Below are 22,304 nucleotides of genomic sequence, written 5' to 3'. Positions count from 1 at the left end.
TTCGATAGCATGGCAGGTTAACGTGTTACACTCATTCTTACGGACTGCCATCAAAGACATGACCAAAAACGTCGCCATTGCTATTTTTTTGTTAAGGATTCGTGTTTTAGTTCTTGGCATGTTTTTCAATGAATTTGATGTAATATGGAACGAATTGATATTTTATGCTAGTATTTATTAGTTTATCTTCGATAAAATCATGCATTGCAGGCGTTTTATTTGTCTTTTGTATTATAAATTAACGTGGCCGACTATTGGGTTTCCAAATTATGAGGTTGATCCAGTAATCGGCCATGGGTGGCTGACTACTGGTTTTTTTGCAATTCTCATATATGTGGTTGAAATTAACAGGGCGAATAGTTCTCAATTTAACTATTGCGTTGAGCTAAACTCTTCTAAGACAAAAATAGTATTTTACCAGTAGTCGGCCGCATATAAAGTCAGTGAATTTCATGAGGCCGACCATTAGACCTACATATCCCATAGTCGGCCGTCAGTTTTGTTAAATGAAATTAGGTCTTAAATCCTTTCATGAAGGTTTAAATTTGTGGACGGCTATGTTGGCACAAAACTTAGTTACTTGTTTTCGAATAGTATCATATCAAAAAGACCAAAAGATCTGTATAAAGAGGAATAATTGTCATGTGCTATGGTGGCGATCAAAACTGTTATGAAAATCATGGAAACGAGTCGAGTACTTGGCATTTCACACATTATTATGACACTACAAGTCCGAAATCGTTTAATAGTCGCACAAATGCCCCGCACCATTAAGCTAGACTAAGTGCACTCCCAAAAACAAATGACTGCCCTAAGAAACTGGTCACGATATGCTGGAATCAGCTTCCAGTTTCACCGGATGCAGCTGCATCAAATAATTTAAAACACTGGTATTCAGCTGAATACCAGTGTTTTACATGGAGCAACTGCCTATATGACCTCCACAACCCAGTTATTGGGCTATACCACGACTACCATAAGACTGGTTATCAGATTTTCAAGCTTCTGACTAATGGCAACGATTGCCAGATATCCTTGAATATGCCCGCCGGGACTATCAATTTACCATGCCTTCCGAAACACGAAGGAACTTTGGGAAATGAGAAAAGAACGGAATGATACCAGTTACTTCTATCATCTACCTTCCTATCCTACGTCTATAATTTCCTAGCCTACCATTGACTTATGTGTCAACACATCAAGAAAGCTAAAATAGTTTTATAGAAGACAGCATCTTTTGTAGAGTGGGGAGAGTTGAGAAACAGAAGGAATAAAGGAACAGAAAATAAACTTTTATCGCTGTGAACCGTGTGAAGAAAGATTAACTAGAAAACATTTAGAAATCAATTACCTAAGTGCTAATAACTATAACTTTATATCTTGAAAACTCCCGATTTCACAATATATTTTTTTATTTCATACTTTTTATAGGTTGGTGGTTAGGTTAAGCCATTCTAACTTTCCCACCACCAACTTTCTCAGCATGCGAAGCCATTTGAGACCCCGTCCGAGTAAATTTGCAGACATTCGGTTAATCTCCCCACTTTAACCCCCCACAACTTTTAAACGGCTTCACCGATTTTCATCAAACATGTCTATAAACACTCGCACATAAGTCACCTTTAATTAATAAAAACTAAATTGAAATCACTGCATCCTTTCGGGAGTTATGATGCCATAGACAGACAGACACACAGACAGACACGTCGAACCTTATAACACCCCTCTTTTTGCGTCGGGGGTTAAAAATGAATCGATATATAAATTGTACTGCATGGTATTATTGCAAATGTGCTTCATTTCCTGGAGATTTCAATAAAAATATATTTAAAATATAATATTTGTATTGAGTAAATAAGAGGCTGACTACTGGGTAAGACATGGCTGACTAGTGGCGACATGGGGCTGACTACTGGTAAAAAGTGCCATATTTTGTTTAATGCGGATTTTTTCCATAATAATCTTATGAATATGATATTTTGTTAATTTTTTCTTAAAGTTTAATAAATTACCTTTCATACAATGACTAATGATTTTACATCTAGTTGTAAATGTTAAAAATATGGCTAAATCAAATTGACATTTTCACTAAAAGGCTGACTACTGGGTGCTTTACCCTACATAGTTTCGATTATTTTTTCATATGAAACCAACACAATTGATAAAGGTTTATTTTAATTTTGCAAACTTTTATCAATTGTGTTGGTTTCATATGAAAAAATTATCGAAACTAGCTCAAATTCCCACTGTCAATGTTACCCAAATGGTTCAAAGTTACCCAGGTTGACTGTACGCTTATTTGCATATACGCTGGCGATACGTGCAAGTACATAAGAGTTCGTTTTTATGCGCTCTTACGTTCAATGAAAAGACGTTTTTCTACAAATTCATTAGAAACTGATTATTTAATTAAATCATAGCATACTTAACGATTTTCGCCGAAGAATAAACATGTTATAACGAGTCGATATCACGAGTCAGTTGTTTTATTATTCTATAACAATACAATATATAGCTGTACAAGTATGGGCGTAGCCGCAATCAGCCTAACTTAGTGCAACTCGATTTGGTCTATCGTTCCATTTGTTTCAATATTGGTCAAAGTACCGCGAGGTTTTTACATACAGCCTTGATGAGCCTTGCCCCAAATACTACTATGCGACTGTTACTATACTCGGGCCATTTCAAGCGCGCGAACTAGCCCCCGGTTTCTGAGTACATTTAGCGGTAGTATATCGATTCAATAGCGTTTAAACTCATATAAAAAACGCTATAGAACCGAACTGAAACCGGGGGTTAGTCATGTATTTTTGAGCGGAGTGTCTCGCTCACACTTACACATTGCCACATTCCTATGATTCTTTTGACTATGCCGTAGTTCGTAACGGCCTGAGTATAGAATGTTGCACTGAATACTGCTTTTCCGTAGAAAGAAATGCCAAAAGGCCTTCTTTTTGCTTTCCTGAAGCTGATTCCGGCTACACCCATATACAAGGTCATGTTTTAACATCATTTTGTGTACACAGCCTTGGAATTAATTGATACTATACTATTATACTATACATGCAATTATTCTGCAGTTGATAAATAATTATAATACATTCTCATTGTTTTACGTACATTTTTATCGCCATGTCCATATTTTTAATTGAAGTTAGGTACATAAATAACTATAGAATTACTCGCGTTGCCTATGGATTCACTTTACTTTCAGAAAAATAAAGCTATTGAAGTTTGTAGCGTAGCACGCTACTATATTTGGGCCATTTCGAACGTGAGTATAGCTACGGTATACAGCAAGGCGGTGCGGCCTGGGCCGAGCCCGACCTCAGGCGGTCCGATGACCATCTTTTTAAAATTGTGTCTTGTAGTTAGGTGTGGGTGATTTATTTTTTGCACCCGGGCACAGACTACCTGGCTACTCCACTGATTGAAACAACAGCGATAAAAAAGCTTAACAAACATCAATGACAACTATTTATCAACTGCAAAATACAGTTAACTTTCCTTATAAAATACTGATACAATAAACAATCGGTTATACTCTACAATAATATACAATTATAATATAATATTAAACCTGTATATAACATTATAACCAATACTTTGATTTATTCTATCTATAATCGCTTTAGACAATATTAAAAATATTGTATTACATGACGAATCGTTAAGAAATACGAAAATTCAAACATCTAAGACTGTGTCTAGAAGCGAATATGCCGCAATTCGACTCGCGCGAATTCTTCCATATATCGCGTCCACACGCGCGTCTTCAAAATACGCGCAAAGCTCACGCTCCTTGTGGACAGACGTTCGCACGAAAGACGCGCAAAAGACTCGCGACAAATTCGTCTCTTCTGGACAAGGTCTAAGTGTAGTGTATGACCGCACCAAGACGTGGTGACTTGCACCGATCGTCCCTAGCTACAAGTTAGTAGCTAGCTACAAAATAACTAATAAGGTTTTTTTTCTGATGGTAATACTTTTAATGTTGCCTTAAGACTCTATCACGGTAATAAGAGAGATTAATAAAGTTGCTAAATTCATAATTTTAACACATTAAAATACTATTTAATTGAGTGTTACGATTGCACGTGTACAAGAAGTAGTTTAATAGGTAGAGTTTAAAGTACAGGGACATAAAATACAAATTCATTTAAGAAAAAATGATATAGAAATATATAAATATACATAATCCATTTCCAAAACCGCTCTTAACTGTAATACAGCTATTAAAAAAGATTTTGAAAGTTGAGCAATTATGAAGAGTATGTTTGAACATCTTTCGACATTCTACATAACTTATCGATGACATTGCATAGCTGAAACTTCTAGTGCCTTTCTAAAATGACAGCACGGATTACTACCGTATCGTCAAGTTGAAAGTGAAAGAACAAAAACAATAATTCGAGCTTACGCGTCACTTACTAACGTTTATATACTCGGGTCATTATAACGTGCCAACTACGTTATATCATTTTTATCTGACCTCTCGTTCACACTTGAATGTCTTATAGAACTAATGTCGTCACATTTCGATGATACTGTTGCCTATAAAGTAGTTCGTACGTTTGTAAAGGCCCGAACATAATACATATTTCTTTACAACATGCAAAGTAACATAACCCTAATTTTTTTTCTATAGAGTGTGCAATTCTTATATGGGGTGTGAATCACATTGTAAAAAGTACCTAATAGACTTACAGCTAGGGATCATTTTCTAATGTTTTTGTACTGGCGCGCGCTCCACTTCCTGTGCATGTGTTTGACGATGTATAGCGGGAGGCAGGACACTAACGTTATCACTATCACTTTCCACCAGAAGTCCCAGTGACGGATGAAGTCTGCGTCTGTTGGGAATAAAAGACATTATGATTTTGTTCGTATTCAATATTTTATTGGTTGCATAAGTTTACCATCGGTTGGTTAATAATGCTAAAGCCATGAATAACATAATTATTTTAGGAACTTATCAAGTGTATAGATGGCTTGCATAATTCTAGTTTTATTAATTATGCAAGGTTTTAAATTTTGCAATCCTAAAACTTAAATTAAATCATACATAAATTTAGGCCAAATACAACCATAGATTGCCAAAATTTCATCTTATTGGGGATGGTTCAAAACAGTAGTGGAAAGTTTGAGTTTTGAATTTAATTTACAGATGAACTATCAAATAGAAAAGGTAATGTTATTAAAAATGGACATAGTTTATTTAACTGATTGTTAAATAAAGGTGAAATTGGTTGTATCAATTTATAATTTTTAATCCTGACTTATTACATGTCAAGCCTGTCTTCTAACCAAAAATAAAGTCTTCTAATCTATAATTTTTAAGTAGTATTCAGACTTACCGAAATACGTAGTAAATATAAGCAAAGTAGCGATATACATGAGCAGACTGACGAGCTCGGCGCCGATCATGAGCCAGTGCCACGTGCTCACGGTCAGCGCCACCATGATCAGCTCGGTGAGGATCAGCGCCGTGTAGCTGATCTCCACTATGTGGATCAACTGGTCCTCGAATAATACTAGCGCGCCGTACATTATTACACCACCTAAGTAAGTTTAGAAATAGTAAGATCACAATCGGTTTAAATATAAATAAAAATCTAAATCAAATCATTTATTAATTTAGGTAATATATTGACACTTATGATAGTCGTTATAATTACTGAATCTTCCACTAGCTCGGAAAGGGGGTAGAGCCTTATGAGAAGATGGTTGATACAATAATTGATCATGCGAGGTGCTGCCAACAATCAATGTTAAAGATTAAACGTCAATTAAGAAATATGGCTAGGATATTTACCAGTCTCTGATCATACCATATGTTAGGAGCAATAATGTATCAGGACCACATAATTAACTTCCTTATAATAATTAAGTACTATATGTCATTTGACAAATCTAAATAAATAACATTTAAGAATATTTTATGTGTTAAAAAGTTTTTATACTTTTCGTATTATTGGTATACATATTTGAGCTTGATTTTGACAGTAATATACAGAATGAAAAATAAAAAGGTAGGCCATGGAGGTTAACTATATTGAAAATGCGTTAATGCACATTAACAAAGAATCAACCTCAGAAAAAAAATATAGTCTAAAAATGAATGCGTGGATCTCACATTTGCCTAGTTTTTTAACGATTTGTTGCAATGTTTTATAGTGTACCTTGATAGATAGATATCCCGGTCCATATGTAGAAGGTCTTGTAGGAGAGCTGCCGACCTTTGCTCAGTTGTTTGTACAGCTGCGGGTAGCGGAGTGCCGTCGAGCTTGGTATGTCTTTATCTAATACCTGTTTACAAACACAATACAGTTTATAACTGGCCAGTTTTACTAATTCTCGATAGGTTAGCTTATACAGTGGAATTTAGGCAGGGTTTTATTTTTTTATTTGTTGCCACTTTATATATCAGATATGGCATCAGACTTGTTTGTAAACTGAAACTGGTCCAAAATGTATTTTTTAGAAGCATTGCAAGATGGTAAGGGCTCATTAATTTATAACTTTGCTTATAATTCTTTGAGATTTAAAAGGCTTGACTATTTTATAATAGAATACTAGTAAATCACGCGTTTACTAACAGATAACAAACTTTTTCACACCAGTGCCTTAAAAATAAACTAAAAAGTTTACCATCTCGCTCGATAGATGGCGTTGTGCATTAATCCTGAATCGCGCTATGGTTTCGCTCACGCGGCTCATATAAATAGTCCGAGAACACGTTATCAACTCGTGCCTCAATCTATTGAGTAAGGAAATTATTTGGCCTTGATAACCTCTAGGCTATGTCCTGCATAGGGCGAACGTATTTTTGCAGGGTTCAGGTCGTCCCATGGACTGCTCTCCTACTTTGAGGGCGGTCCAGGTGAAGCGATCTGCTCTCGATTTAACAAAACAAAAATATTCAGGACAGAAGGCTTAATATTAGATTTGAACATGACCCCGACTCTTCGACTAAATTCATTACGCAAGTTAATTGTTCATATAGACCTCACTAGCAGGCCACTTGCTACATTTACTTTTAAGCAGTAATTGGTAGAGCGTTCTAAGATAATAATAACTTTATTATTATTGATCGATTATGGTTTTTAATATGCAATATTTTGATCACTTAAAATACAAGGGAGGGACCATTTAGTGTTAATGTAATAGTTAATTGCATGCAATAAAATTGTGCAAGTTTATTGCGCAAATATGATTGTTCTTCAGAGGCCTAATTTTCAACCAGCTGATTATTTTTAAGCTAACTATTCATTCCGATATACATTATTAAGCCGTCCATAGACCTGCAATAATATTGCGCAATAAATTTGCACAACTAATTTGCACAATAAAATTAAAGTCAAGTTAAAATAGTTGTAGTTAGTAATATAAAAAGCGATGTTAGTACTTACTAATGAGAACACAGGCAGCATGGTGAAGACAGTTCCGTAGCCAACCATCAGGAACCCAGGGTACAGAGACACGGACGAGAAGTAGAACACGACGGAGAACACAGCCTGTAAAAAAATACAAATAACATTTTAATATCTGCATCATTTTATAAATAAATCTTGACATATTTTGTTGTTAACAGGGGTTTTTTACGGTTGCGAATAACAAAGACAACCTCCGATTTTGTATTTTTGGATAAACTATCAAAAAACTTGAATTTGCGCGACTGAGGTTAAGCCGTAAATCGTATTAAGACAAGTATTTCACGACATGTCAAACAGAGCCAGCCGATTTCATATCGTAACATTAGAAAATATTGTACCATATCTTCTGATGTCTTTGACGACACAGACCGCAGGGAATGTGACTTACGTGTCATTAGCTTTATTCATTAATATTGACCGCATTAAAACGACTTCTACTTTAGGAAAATCAGGGTATTGGTTCTACACAAAAGTAAAAATAACCTGCATGGTGGACACGATGAGTCCGCGGTGCACGATGAACAGGCACAGCGCGGCCGAGCGCATGGCGGCGCGGCGCCCGTGCACCAGCAGCAGGCGCGCCAGGCGCGAGAACTGCCGCACGCTCACGTCGCCCGCCAGCGACGCGGCACGACCCTCGGCACCTTCGATACCCACGCCTACACACAATATTACACATATTACTGTTTGTCTTCAGAGCATAAATGTTGTCCTAGTATAAGAATCTCGTCAGGCTATAAGCTAAAACAGTTTTCAGTACAAATCACCGTTACCTGCAACACTCCCGCTACAGCGCCGATATCGATTGTCGTTTTTTGTCATCCATTATGGGATATTTGATATTCTTAAAGAATTAAAAAAGTGTAAAGAACGCTAAGACATGCAAGATTTGCTCACAGTGTTGCTTCTATTTTACTAACATAAACGTATCGTAAAACAGTTAACACATAATCATCCGTTTTTCCAATGCAACAACATTTTTACTTTTTAATGAATTTCAAACAAGCTCGCCATTGACATAGCGATAACGAAGAAATTACAAATATAATAGATACATTTAGCGAATGTGCATATAAAATAAGTAATAACAACTCACCGATATCAGCTTCCTGTATCATAGCAACATCGTTTCCGCCGTCCCCGACCGCGGCGACCACGTGGTCCCGTGCTCGCAACAACCTCGCCACTCTTGCCTTCTGTGTGGGTGAACACCTAGCTACGACCACACCGCTGCACCCGCATAGCACCTCTACGAACTCTTCCTCGTAGTGTTGGAGACATACCTTGAAATAAAAGTAAATAGATTGTTAAACTAGTACTACGCGTAATACTCGAAACCGACGGTCTTCTATGACAGATGTCTGGATGTGAATGAGTCAAGATAAGTTTGTAAGGTTCGTATCAAGTGGCGTTTTTTGGTCTCCGCTTATTCCTATTGGAAAAAGGCGTGAAATTATGAATGTACATAAAAACAGGAATTATTACCATATTGGTAAGCTAAGATAGTAGACCATCAATAGCTCAGCTTCCTTTTTACTTCGTGTTTATTAAATTCCATAAATATTGCGTGCAAAAAAATTTAGCTTTTCCGATAAGTAGTTACATTTGTTAAATACAAATCATTATATTTTCGTCATTGATGGGCTCGCTTCGCATGCACACACTACCTGCCTTGCCTTCGTAAAGCTCCTACAGGATTAAACATACATGTCTTTAAGCCCATAAAAAAACTTGTTTAAGGTGACTGACCTCCAAGGTCTCGCCCTCGATGATGAGGTCCATGTCGTTGTCGGCGGCGCTGAGTGTCTGCAGCAGGCGCAGCGCGTCCCGCCGCGACGTGCACTCGGCCGCCACGCGCCACTGTGCCCCGCCGCCTAGTTGCAGCGAGCGAGCGATGCATAGTGCCGTCTCTAACTTGTCGCCCGTTAACATCCAGATCTGTAGTCAAATTGAACTGTATATAAATTTACATATACTAGTTTGTTACATGTAATATTACAATGAATTTGAAGACTGAAGCTGCACGTTCACTTCGGAATCGGAGCGTAGAGTCCGTAAGTTTTCCTATAGTACTGCGTACACTGGGTCGGCATTTAGGCGCTTCGTAAATTAATACGTAAGTAAAAAAGTAGTAAGGTAATAAAGCCAACAACAATTTGGATATTCATTCATGTTTAACAAGTGTAATGTAAAGATGATTAAATCATTCATAACCATTCGGTTTGTTGACATTTCTCATTATGATGCAACTGATCAAGAGAGAACTCATGATTTCTTTCATCTATTCGTTTAACGTATTTTTTTTTCTTTCATATTCCGCTATCCCATCCAAGTGTATCTGTACCTTGATGCCCGCAGTCCTAAGCATGCCGAGTGTCCTGGGCACGTCGTCAGCCAGCTTGTCCTCGACGCCGGTGACGGCCAGCAGCGTGAGGCCGCGCTGTAACTTCGACAGCGCCTCCGCCGTCCGCTCGCTGCGGTTCGTCACGCAGAGACGGGCTTCTTTGTACTCAGTCTATAATAAGATGATTCACTTCATAAGATTTGGAGATCAATTAAGTATGTCCATTGTCCATCAATGAGTGACGGAGTTTGTGGTTCGTGAGGTAGTGTATAGGACTCCTGATCAAAAGTAACCTGGAGTTCTGTCACATAGCAATGGGGTGACCTCATGGGGACAATATGGTTAACGAAGAAATGTGGATATCATTTTTCGCCTCAGCCTATAATAGGAGCTATATTAAAAATAAAGCATCAATATATTTAAAATTGAGAACTTTCAAGCACTTCTGATGCTGAATTCAAATCCATGTTATATTTTAAAATACAAAATATTTTATGAATGAAGTATGTAATAATACTAAAACAAGTTAATTTCATTGACAACACTGTTGTAACATAAAGAGTACAGGTTATCAACTACACATTTTTTACGATAGTGTCAGAGTGTTCGGTCGTTACCTCAAACTCCAGGTACTGTTGTTCGGTGAGCGTCTTCTTGGCCATGACGAGCGTGCGCAGCCCGTCGGCCGCCAGCTTGGTGCACTCGGCGCTGTGCCAGCGGCAGTCCAGCAGCGGCGACAGCGCCACGTCCGCGCCCTTCACGTAGTACGTGATCTCGCCTGAGTTCTCCTCCTGGAACAATATTAATTATCTGTTATAAATTTATAATATAAATTAGAAGCAAAGCGACATCTAGAACTACATTTATACAAGTAGTGTGATCATTGTGACGAACGGTCAAAATTATTAATTTGAAGCTTTAAAAAAGTGTTTAGGACAAATTAATCCATTCCAATATTATTCAAAAGTTTATCTCCGTCTATTGGCATGTCAGGTTCATGGCTGTACAGATTTTCATGCCATTTTACAATTGGAAAAGTGTAAAGTCCGAGTTGAATATGGGCTACTATTTCCAACAAGAAAATATATCACGCAATCAGACCTATATATATAAGCCAATTACGTACAACATTAGAGTATGTGTTTGTTATTTACAATTGCTTAAACTTACTTGTACAATAATGCCCATCATTTTGCTCTCGCTGGTGAAGGGGAATATCTGCTTGATAGAATACTGTTTGATCTCGTTCGCCGCTCGCAACTTGAGCGATATGTTGTGTAGATCACGACGGTATAACGATATACCCATCTGTAAACAAATAACTGATAATTACTTTGCTTTCTTGTTGATCGTTTTTTGCAATTAATAATGGCAGATGACAGTTATAAATCAGGTCGAGAAAGACCTTGATTTGAAGATATTACTGATAGAAAAACGTTGAAGGAACACCGATATTTCAGAGGCAGTTAAAATGGTGCTACGTAAATGATATGATTTAGAAAACTCTTTACCTAAATGGAACATATGACAAACTTACTAGTTACTACTCAAATGACTTTATTTTGCAGTAGAATTTATTGATCTTAATCACTAAAGGTAGCTCAAGTTTAAGATTGTTGAAAGGATCAAAATGTGTAGTAGTCTACTTACCATGTCAGTCCACTTGACAAGCGCCACCTCATCAGGACTGGAAGCTTGGTAGTCACACAGTTGCTGTTGCGGCACCGCCCCGCCGCAGCTCTCAGACATTACTGAGCTGCCCATGTCTAAAAGTAACAAATTATGACAGTTAGTGCAAAAGTGGCTTTACCCTGAAGTAAGCTGGCAAGAAGGACCTAAACTGTTTAAGCCACTTTTAAATGATTTGGAAGGAAAAACGAAAAATGAACTTTTGTTGAAACAAGAGACAGGCTAGTAGTTTTGCTTTAGACTTCTGCATAATTTGATTTATTTGCTGTGAATAAGAAAGCTTCAAATATAGCCTATGGCAAGTCTAAAAGATAAAGTGGGATTTACACGGATTAATTTTCGCCGTACGGCTAATCGCTTCATACATTTAGTCGTTTTAGACCTACCCGAATTGCCAAGTAGACGATCGATTTACGCTAAAATCATTCCGCTTTAGTCATCCCAGTTTAAACCCCACATAAGACTTTTAACCCCCGACGCAAAAAAAGGATGTAATAAGTTTGACGTGTCTGTCTGTCTGTGCGTCTGGCCGTCTGTGGCATTATAACTCCCGAACAGATGCAGTGATTTCAAGTTAGTTCATATTTAGTTCCCTATAATTTTATTTTTAATTTTAAATTTTTAGTTATATATCACAGTTTCAGTGTCTCACCTGACTGCGTCTCGTCGGTGTGTTCAACGACATCATAGACTGGCGTGACGTTGTGGCACAGCGCTATGGCGAGCACGGCCTGCCACACTTGCCGGGGGGACGCGCCTAAACCTTCACTCGTTGAAGTAGTCGGTGATGTGGGGAGCGATGGCGCGTCGTTCGTCACGTATTGTGTTAGCAGGGCTTCCACCTGGCAAGAAAAAATATTACAGTTTATTTTGACAGGCTGTATTGTCGAATGAAAACCACTAAATACATAGATGAAAGGTTTTTCAGAACGGTTTCTAAGGCAGTTTCATACACGATTAAACGAAAAATAGTCAGATGAAATAAGAAAAGTTTGGCACAATAAAATGCAACAGGCTTACTTTGCAATCACTGTTTGATTTGACTATAATAATATGACAGTATAATCAAAATGGGTAAAGTACTATCAAAACTGTGAAAGTCATGTCTGTTACTATTTGTAGCCCTGTAAAGTCAAAACACGAAAGAAGCAGAAGATCAAAAAAATGTATAAAAAACTCACTTCATAAAAATTACTTTCATCAAACAGTGCGTTTCCTAGGTGCAGTTTTTGGAACACCATTTCGTTCTTGGTCAGAGTGCCAGTCTTATCAGCGAGCAAGTACTTGATACGGCCCAATTCCTCAGGGATGGTGGTGGACCGCATCACGGTACCCTCGATCTTCTTGTCTCGTTGAATAGTCCAGGAATAAAAGGCTTTACCCATCTCGAGGTTGACTCTTAAACTGTAAAAGAAGTATTTTGGATTGTTATGTGTTTTGTTTTAATCTGCAGACACTAGACTGCTCAGCTAGTGTACAATTTTAGTTTGTTAATTCTACCAGGTACATTCTTTAATTAGTAACGAAAAATAAAGATAAAGTTTTGTTAAACATGACTAAAGTAAAGGCAAAGCAATTTAAAATTTTCTTAACCCAAGAATGTCTCACTGCTTGGCCAAGGACTCCTCCCAAACGAGGGCAACTTAAAGTTGATAGTGGAAAATTAGCATTCGTGTAACTACCAACTAATTCTGATATAACATTCTTGCAGGCATAGGTAAAAAAGTAAATGTTGTATACCAACTCACCTAATAGGTATAATATAAGAGAACAGCAGTACAAATCTGAAGAGGAACCCGTACCAGGGTCCGTTGAAGCCTTTGAGCACGATGAGCAGCATGGAGATGAGCATGGTAGCTACAAACAGTAGCTTGGTGAGGTTGTTCACTTGCAGGTCTAGGCGGCCCACCTTCGAGCGAGGCGTCGCGTTGTTCATCACGCTGCGGGTCTCGTACCCTGGAGGGATATGTTAAATTGAAAATTGAAAAAAGATTTAGTCTTAACGGCCAAACGGCCGGCTGCAGAAACGTCCCTTTACATTTTCAAGTCAGTTAACACATTGACTTAGGACTCACGAATTGAGTTGTTGGTACCGATAACTGATAAGTATCATGCTGTCTTTGTCTCTTTTACGAAAATCGTAGCCATAAAAAAAAGAATATTATGTTTTCTGAATACTGTAATTCATTTAGTATCCTAGGGCAAAATTCCTGCATTCGGTCGTAATTTATTTATAATACTAAGCCTGCCCCTTGCAAGGACTGAAGCAATGTTTCATAGTACATAAAAAAAAGACAATAATCTGAACACCGTGATATTATCAACAATTCCGTGCAAGATTACTTTTAAGTAGGACAACATTCGCTAAGTCGGGTCAAAGTTCTGCTGACTTTACGACTACCAACACAATAAAATATAAATATTAGTATTACCCACCAGTATAAATAACAAGTCCAGTAGCCTGTCCAGAAGCGACCACACTTCCGCTCCACAGCGTATTCTCAATATCTAAAGAGTCACTCTCTTCTTCATCAAGCCTGGTGCAAGTGCCGATGAAGGAATGTATGTCTTTCTCCGGGTTCTCCACGAAGATCTGCGCGTTGATGTCTAAGAGGTGAGCGTCCGTTGGCAGCTTCTGCGTTGAAGATATTGGGATCCTGGAAATGGACAGTTGTTAGTTATACGTCCGAGTACGTATACGACGTATCCGTGCACGCTTTATAATTTAAATGTTAAAGATCATAAATGGTTAGTGATTAGTTAGCTTCGATTTGTTTGTGTTCTATTAAAATTCTAGTGTTTTTCAGACTTGTTAATTTATATTTATTTATCTATTAAACTTTTCTTATTTACAGTAAATTAGAGATTTCCGAATATCATCATTACTGAATCTGGTTCAGAGTATAACTCTACAGTTTCGTATCCACTTCATACACTACAGAGTGAAACATTTTTATCATATTTATTACTAAGCGAGGAAGCCACGATGATTTGTGTCAATGACACGAACATTGAACGTAGATAACAATAAAAATAATAACAGAACAAGATATTTATGTTACGAGTATCTTGGTACCATGGATTAAGATTTTTTATACAGTAACGATATTTTATTTTATCGTATCGAGCCATCGATTGTGACCTTTGCCGATATTTGAAATGGTATCAACGAAAGCCTAAAAATTAGGTCAACAAAAATACTCCTAATGGTTAGTATCTTTAGTGTTCGAGTGCGACTCCCACAAGGACCAATAATATCATTAATCATGATCCACAAAAATTCTTTCGGGTCTATAGCGCATTCACGTTTTGTGTGAAAGACATTTTTAATAATAAAAACATCATTAATTATACTTCAAAACTCGAATCATCGATTAAAATATCTTCCCCAATATCTGTCTTCAGCTCACCTCAACTTCCAATCAATCTCTCCATCCAGCTGGTCAGTCCTAATAAACACAGTGCCCATGGTCTCATTAGTCCTCAGCAGGATCATATCAGCTGGTACTCTCTGTCCTTTGTGCAGCATCACGATGTCTCCGACCCTCAGTTCGGCGGCCGGCACTTGTTCCGTCACGAACGGCCGGTAGCCCTCGATAGGAGTGTCTAGGACTATCCTTTCGTAGCGTTGGCGATTTACTTCTCTGTCTCGTCTGTGTGGAAAATAGAAGGATCGAGATTAATATTAAGTTATTTTTAAAGGTAATATTTTGATACAGGCTTGTTTAATGTATAGGCTAGCTTTTGATACCATTTTCGTTAACGGGATCAAAATTAAGGTCGTAAATGAATCTGTGTGTCATTACAGTTACAAGAGTCTTTTTTATTTGAAAGAGTATTTAGTCTAATGACCGATTATAATGATAATTCGATGGTGTGTGATATTCAACTGCATATATTTTCTTAATACGTAAGTTCACACATAATAATACAATAATATAATCAATTAAATCAACAAATCATTGAGATAGATGGTTCAAGTAGGTATATAAGCTACTACAAGCGTAGGCAATAAGTTATTTGGTAAAAAAAAGCGACCGGCTTTTCGATAAACCAGTTCTTATAACTATTTCATAAAAAACAAACTTAGAGCAAAAAAATCATAACGACTGATCTACTGCTCAACTCAAAACATACAAACATAATTCTACATAATGACGAGACAGTATAAGAAATGCTACATTAATAACCTTCCCTAAACTGGAGATTTCTACGAAACAAACAATAACTGGTTTAACTAGTAGCCGCGATAAAGGTCGACTATGACTACACATTATACAACGTTTTACATTCATTATCACGCGTTATAAACGATTACCGTAATATTGGCAACAGAGCTGCGTGTTTCACGAGTACCAGTACTAATTTACACTGGAAAATAATGATCTGTACTGAATCATCGGCTATGAGTAGTTATTCATTGTGTTAGTCTTTGTTTCAGAAATATCATTGCTAATTTGAGATTTCTTATGAACCTCAAGTAAGCAAGCTTCTTGCCAGCTGTGCTTGTAAAGCAAAGATAGTTTTATAATATTAAGTAAGTAATACATACCTGAATTATTACATATTTGTAAAGACTATCACATTGATCCTTTAATTCGGAATGTCAATAATATTGAAGATAGTTATTTGAGTAGCTAAATAAGCATTTAGAAATGGAAGGGACTTCTGCATTTGAAGCAAAAGACGAGGGATTCCCCCAGTTATATTTCTACTGTGATAATAAATGTAGCGACCATTTCCATGCGACATCGCGAAAAAATTAATTTAACTCATTACTGTCCCAGTGCTGAGCAAGGGTCTTGTCTCGTATGACATGAGGGAAGGGTTAGAGTCGGTTAGACTTTGAGTCTACCACGCTAGCCAAGTGCGGGTTGGGAACTTAATATAATCTTTAATCTTTTGTGATAAAAGGGTGTTTGTATCCTCTCTATGACTGTTATTCTGACTGATCTAACTATGCGTTTTAATAGGAGCAGCTTTCATTAGTGACATTATAATAATATTAACACATTAGGTACATTTGTTTTCCGCCATTTTTCATGATCGACTGGGCCGAATCCATATCGGTCTCAAACTCAACGGGTTTTTCACATTAGGTAATTGCAAACTTCCGTAGATTGGCGTCCAAGAATTTGTTCAGGAATTTTAATTTAAATATCCTTATACGGTTTATATTTATTTGTTTTATTTATAGATGGGAATATCCTCTTTGTTATCGACTATAGTACCTATAATAACGACGTAGCTACAAAGATTTGCTATTCGAGTGCGCACACTGTGATGTGTATCAATCAATATAAATGAATAGAGTGTGTCATCCGGGACCTCTTGGACGTTGCGTTTGTAGCTGCATGCTTCGGGACTCTACTTTAGATCGTGATATCACGCATATAACTATTGAGTAACATGTTATAAGGTTTTTTATTGCAGCGTATTTTGGCCATTGCCTCTTTTGGCGTCTGGATTTCGATTTGGTGTTTGTATTTATTACTAGTTGATGACAACAGCGAATGAGTATTTGTTTTTAATCCCTCTGAATGGTGCCTAATAACGTGTAAAGTACGAACAACTTTATTGTAATTGTAAAACGAACATCCGTCTAAACTATATTAAGTCAAGAGTAGGACAAATTTACTTATCAAGGTACATCTAATTCCCAAAAAATCCATAAATACCTCTCTCTTTTCGACGTATTTTAGTTTTATTTCATTCAATAAAACATTTGATGATGAACGTTTGCAAAAAATAGTATTTTTTGCAAACGTACAGAACGGTACACTGCTCAAATAAACTTACCGATATCTTCTAAAGTCATCCACAGCCTCCCTGAACAGCGTCACAGCGAGTACAAAGCACAAAGGTCCCCAGTACGTGTACAGGTATCCGATACGTATGCTCGGTATGAACTGGCTCACAGCCATCACTAAGAAGTACATGTTGAGGAAGAAACGGAACTGCTCGTACAGCACCAGCGGCAGGAATGTTATGATGTTGTATTTCTGAAAGAGAATTAATAGTTAAGTTTTCCGACCTTTTAGATCTGAATGAATTTGAAGAAGGGAAGAAGCAGCTATTTTTTTTTGTCCTGTTGTCCTACTGCTCAGCAAAAGGAGGCCTTTTCTATTAAACTGTTTCTACCCTGTCTTGCACGACAAATTCTTATCAGAAGCATATAGCATGTCACGCTATTGTTAAGCCTGCCGCGTTGGTGAACTATACCTTTTCAAATATAACTACCGCGTAACAATAGCATTATGCCATTTTTTTTAACGTATCTTTGTTTTTAAATTGAATCTATACTCGATTACTATTTACTGCTGGAACCAATGTAGAAGTAATGGGAAATACCCTTTGTTATCAAATGTACGTTAAAAGCGGGAAATACCCTTTGTTATCGAATTTAGTATCGACGTTCGACATAGTAGCGCAGACGCCAATATGGAACTAAGAAGAAGGGGAACGAAAGCAAAAGTCATATTTAATCACTAGACTAGATTTTTTAAACACTCATAAAATAAAGTAATACATGTTCTGTTCTCTAGTCTCTGCCTACCCCTATGGGAAAAGGCGTGATTTTATGTATGTAAAGAAATACAAAGTATTGTATTCAAAGAGGCAGTAAATAGTCATGTTGTTAGGATATCGCGAATTTCACATAGCAACAATAAACCACAGTTTATTAACCTGATAAGAATGGTTGTGAACAATTTGTAGTTTATTTGTAGTTATATGTATAGGTATGATTTGAACTGGCTTAATAGACTTCTGAATGTTGAAAATAAATTAAAATAAGTATACAAAAGACTGGACATTTCTTCTACTAATATGTCAAGAATTTAGGAATAAAATATCTTTATTCTAGTGAAACTAAAAAAGAGAAATATATCCATATAAAGGCAGTTTCAAATATCAATATCCCTTTTAAACATGACAATCTATGATAAGTTATAAATGTACTTTTCATTAAAACAATTGATTCTAAAGGAAAGCATTATTGCAGTACCTATTCAAAGTGAAACAGGCTTCTACATAATTTACTATAGCTGGAAAACAACTAATGTTGCTATATAACAACACAAAACAAAAATAAATAAATCTGACTACAGTGAATGAAATCACTTTTACTCTCACTAGTGACCTCCTTAACAACAGTATGAAAAGTAAGAGTTGACTTTCTAGTTTCAAACATCACATGTTTTATAATATTTAGGAGTATCTAGTTGTGGCAGTCAAGGATTTAAGGGTGGAAGGAGTAGATATCCTTGAAGTACCATGGGGTTGTTGTTTTTAATGCTTTGGACTTTAAAATACTGGGTACATTTTCATGCTCAGTGACATTTATTAGGGTGAAGTAGGTATTTGCACTTCAGTGTACAATATTTGGTGCACTTCTTCACTAGGTATTGTGTATACAAAGGCAATTTCTTCTACTCTATGTATAGCTGTTATGAACCTGTGTCTTTGTATTGGAAAATAAGCTGATTTGATACTGATTACTCAGTTTGTTTCATGATTTAACACCTACTTTAAGTTAATTAATGCTTTGTTCATCTGTGTAAACATTCTCAATGACATTGAGAATTATTCAATGTATAAAGAAAAATCATTCAATATGAAACCAACTTTAAAGGACAGATCTATCTAAAAAAACTTACTAAACAGCAACATTAATTTGCATAAATGAATATAAATGAGTGAATCTGTAGTCGCCTCATCTCAAAACCTTACACTCTATTTAAATCTGTACACATTCTTTAAAGATAAGACTGAGAATAAAGCTCAACTTTATTCATAATAATTCATATTATTTTATTACTGTGCTCTAAATCTTCTTAATGAGTAGTTTGTACTATAAATAATATAATGTAAACAATACTGGCTTATTGATATGCTATCAATTAAGCCTTAAACTATTAGCTCATGATAATTTAATGTTTATGCCATTTGCTTTAATGAAGTAAAAACAATTATTGTGTCACTTTATGGTCACAACCAGTTTGTAAAAAAAGTAGTTTTGTTTTAGATTTTCGTTTTACCATTAAACCATTGCAAAAAATAACATTGAAATCTAAGTCCCAAAATGAAATTTATACCTCAACTGATCTTCAAAACAAACTATGAATCCAGAGTTAATTGTTTCTCTGATTATGCAGATAATTCAACACGTATATTGTTATTTATACTCTATCTATGGTAGGTACATTCATAGCGAGATATCGAGGCGTAATACTGACCTGATTGCAGACATAATTAGGTGGAAATTCTTCTTCTGGTAGTTGTCCCAAATATATTACTCTAGAATTAAACTTCTTCCTACGAAACCTCCAAAATTGCAACCTAAAATAGTAAAACCAATCAATAGTCAGCTCATTAATGCTACACCAAACAAAGACGAAAATAAAAAATGTTTACCTTGACCATAAGGATTTCTTTTTAGGTCTCGTCAGCAACGGCGTCGTCTCCATTTTGAGCAGAAATTATTGATTTCAAACAATTCTAGACTCTCACATTATTTAAACCTAGTATTATAAGTGATTTTCGTTTTTTATTATCACAATAATAATACGACAGCAACAAAACACAAACACAAACTCTAGCTTTGACAGCGAGGCGTGAACTGTCAATGTCATAGATAGTCATAGACCAAGCTATGAGAATAATAGACTATAGTTATGGCTACTCGATACAGTCTTCAGTGAAATTCTATATAAGCCTAGTTATTTATGTGCTTTATTAGATGCGCTATTTATTTTCAAGAGCTTATATTTTTTAAGAAATATAAATTTTGATGGAAAACGTAGCACTGCATTAATTAAATTTATTATTTATTTTTATTTATGGTAACACAATTAAAGGCTCCTAACTTGGTTAATGCTGGTAACATTGAGTAGGTAAATAAATATGGCGGTGTAGTTATATCGGGGCGTGTAAAAAGGCTTTCGCCAAAATATATGCATTATCTATTAGAAAATTGACTTAATAATACCTTAGAACTTAACTACAGTGTTGTTTCAAACTTCATATTTACGAAATAAGGTGTGTGTAAGTAATGACCAATTAGATCAATGACTTGGGATGGTGTACGGTGGTTGACATGTAGGGGAGTCGGGGCTTCGCTGCGTCGTCGGTTCTCTCCCTCATCTGCGCTTGTTAGAAAGTAAGACAAGATGTGTTTATAGTAATGTTTATTTGTACGTTGAACGTAGTTTGTGAATTTGCGAGCTCTCGTTAATTATTCCGCGATCCTGACGTCTAGTGCGAAGTTTTCGTAACACACAGTAGCTGGTAATTAAGTTTGCAAAGCCTCTTATTAGATTGTGATGCGCCGCGAGCGTCGGAGGCAGTGCGTCTGTTGTCTCTGTCGCGGCGGCCGGGCACACCTCCGTTGACCTATTTTCTGGTTATTGCATTCAACCTAACTATTTATGTCTTGGGGTGTAAAGTGGGCCGCCGGTTTTGCATCGCGTATGCATTAATTCGTTTTAGCCACCCTCAACCACCGTTACATATTGAAAATCTCGTTAATTTTCCCTTTCGTTATGTAGTTGAATTATTGAAAAGTGCAGAAAATTATGTGACATTACTGTATTGTGTTAAAATTCGGGAATTAATTTAAAATGTTCGATTGTCGCAGATAAATGTAAGGCAGAACTGAGTGTGGATAAACAGTGTTAAATGTGTAGTGTAGTTGTTACAATGGCATTGTATGTGCCAGTCTTGGGTTTGGGTTTGAATGCGGGTGAACAAACTGCAATATGATGGACTCAGAACTGCCACCGGGTAGCTGTAACTCCACTGGACATCTGTCCACTATTGGATACCATACCCTGCCTGGTGAGACTCTAGTTTAATTCTTTATTGTTCTTTTTTGCATGATTGGTATTGTAGTTTGTTCTCATTGGCCTTTTTATCATTCTAATAAGATTTTAATTAGATAGACAACTAATATCCTTTTTAAATACAATCTTCTATAATGTGTTTTTCAGATTTTTTGTTTTATAAATAATCTGAATGAATAAATACAAGTAAATAAAGTATGATTAAATATTTCAACAATAATTAATTATAATCATATGTTTTACATAAGAGTATACATATTGTTATTAATTGCTCAATTACAACAGTAGTTATCTACATGTTGTGTACATTGAGTAATTACACAGTTATTTAATTTGTATTGTTTTCCTTCTTTGATTTATTACTACAAATTGTACTTACCTATAAAATATTAATCAATTCATTCATTAAGTATTTTTTATTTTAAATTGTGCTCTTGAAAACACTGATTGTATTTACAAAATGCTTTTATCATTGTTTATGTTGTTCATTATTATATGCTATCCTCGTTTCATAATAATTTGTAGGTAAAAATGTAAAAATTATGATAATACATTCTGTTAGTTTTGTTCATACAGAGGAAATTTAGCACTAAATATATTTTCACATATGTATTCCCCATGATTTAATGTTGAAAAATGTCTATGTAACATGAATCATAAATAAATATCCCATGTGAGGCAAAACTGCATATAGTTTTTTAATAGTTTATTGCCAATTTCCAAAAGGTATAACTTCATATTTCACATTCTGCTCTTATCTTATTGTGTTACTTTGCATGATAAAATCATTTCTCTAATATCATTGCACTATGATATCACTGAGTCAACAGAAGACAGACATTTTTATTTCAATAGCTTAGTGATAACACCACTGATAAGCTTTGTCATCTTTACTTTTTATAGTTTAGACTCAGTACAGACGAGTCTATTTTTCATCATAATCTTTGTGTTGACAGCCCTAATCTATTTTGATATGGATTTGTCATAAATTAT

At 36.0% G+C, this 22,304-nt stretch overlaps 2 protein-coding genes and 1 non-coding gene across 17 annotated transcripts in view; 2 read left to right on the top strand and 1 right to left on the bottom strand.

Moving 5' to 3' along the window:
• Positions 1-1,982: 1,982 nt before the first annotated feature.
• LOC142979623 (putative phospholipid-transporting ATPase IIB) lies at positions 1,983-20,074 on the bottom strand. The gene is made up of 19 exons (XM_076124658.1): positions 19,885-20,074; positions 19,707-19,809; positions 17,269-17,471; positions 14,880-15,122; positions 13,906-14,126; positions 13,218-13,425; positions 12,651-12,873; positions 12,122-12,311; positions 11,431-11,546; positions 10,951-11,088; positions 10,398-10,571; positions 9,781-9,951; positions 9,186-9,374; positions 8,533-8,719; positions 7,920-8,095; positions 7,413-7,517; positions 6,183-6,309; positions 5,358-5,561; positions 1,983-4,853 (listed from the first exon to the last, which is right to left on the bottom strand). Exons 1-19 carry the CDS (start codon positions 19,935-19,937, stop codon positions 4,717-4,719), a joined length of 3,168 nt encoding a protein of 1,055 aa, XP_075980773.1. The 5' UTR covers positions 19,938-20,074; the 3' UTR covers positions 1,983-4,716.
• LOC142986496 (U12 minor spliceosomal RNA) lies at positions 6,751-6,900 on the top strand. Its single transcript, XR_012960386.1, has one exon. It is a non-coding gene; the product is annotated as a U12 minor spliceosomal RNA (small nuclear RNA).
• Positions 20,075-20,355: 281 nt separating the features above from the next.
• The window catches only part of LOC142979547 (FERM, ARHGEF and pleckstrin domain-containing protein 1-like), a 62,322-nt gene continuing 60,373 nt past the window's right edge, over positions 20,356-22,304 (top strand). For 4 of the 15 annotated variants that reach the window (XM_076124630.1, XM_076124613.1, XM_076124622.1 and 1 more), the window contains exon 1: positions 20,780-21,306. In XM_076124630.1, the coding sequence (XP_075980745.1) occupies positions 21,228-21,306 (79 nt within the window). In that variant the 5' untranslated portion in view covers positions 20,780-21,227. The other 11 variants (XM_076124572.1, XM_076124540.1, XM_076124564.1 and 8 more) reach the window with 11 other exon arrangements.

This window comes from Anticarsia gemmatalis, chromosome 2 (genome assembly GCF_050436995.1).
Source record: "Anticarsia gemmatalis isolate Benzon Research Colony breed Stoneville strain chromosome 2, ilAntGemm2 primary, whole genome shotgun sequence".
Classification (NCBI taxonomy): Eukaryota; Metazoa; Arthropoda; class Insecta; order Lepidoptera; family Erebidae; genus Anticarsia; species Anticarsia gemmatalis.
The sequence above is the reverse complement of the archived record's forward strand: the minus strand, read 5'-3'. Positions and strand labels throughout refer to the sequence as shown.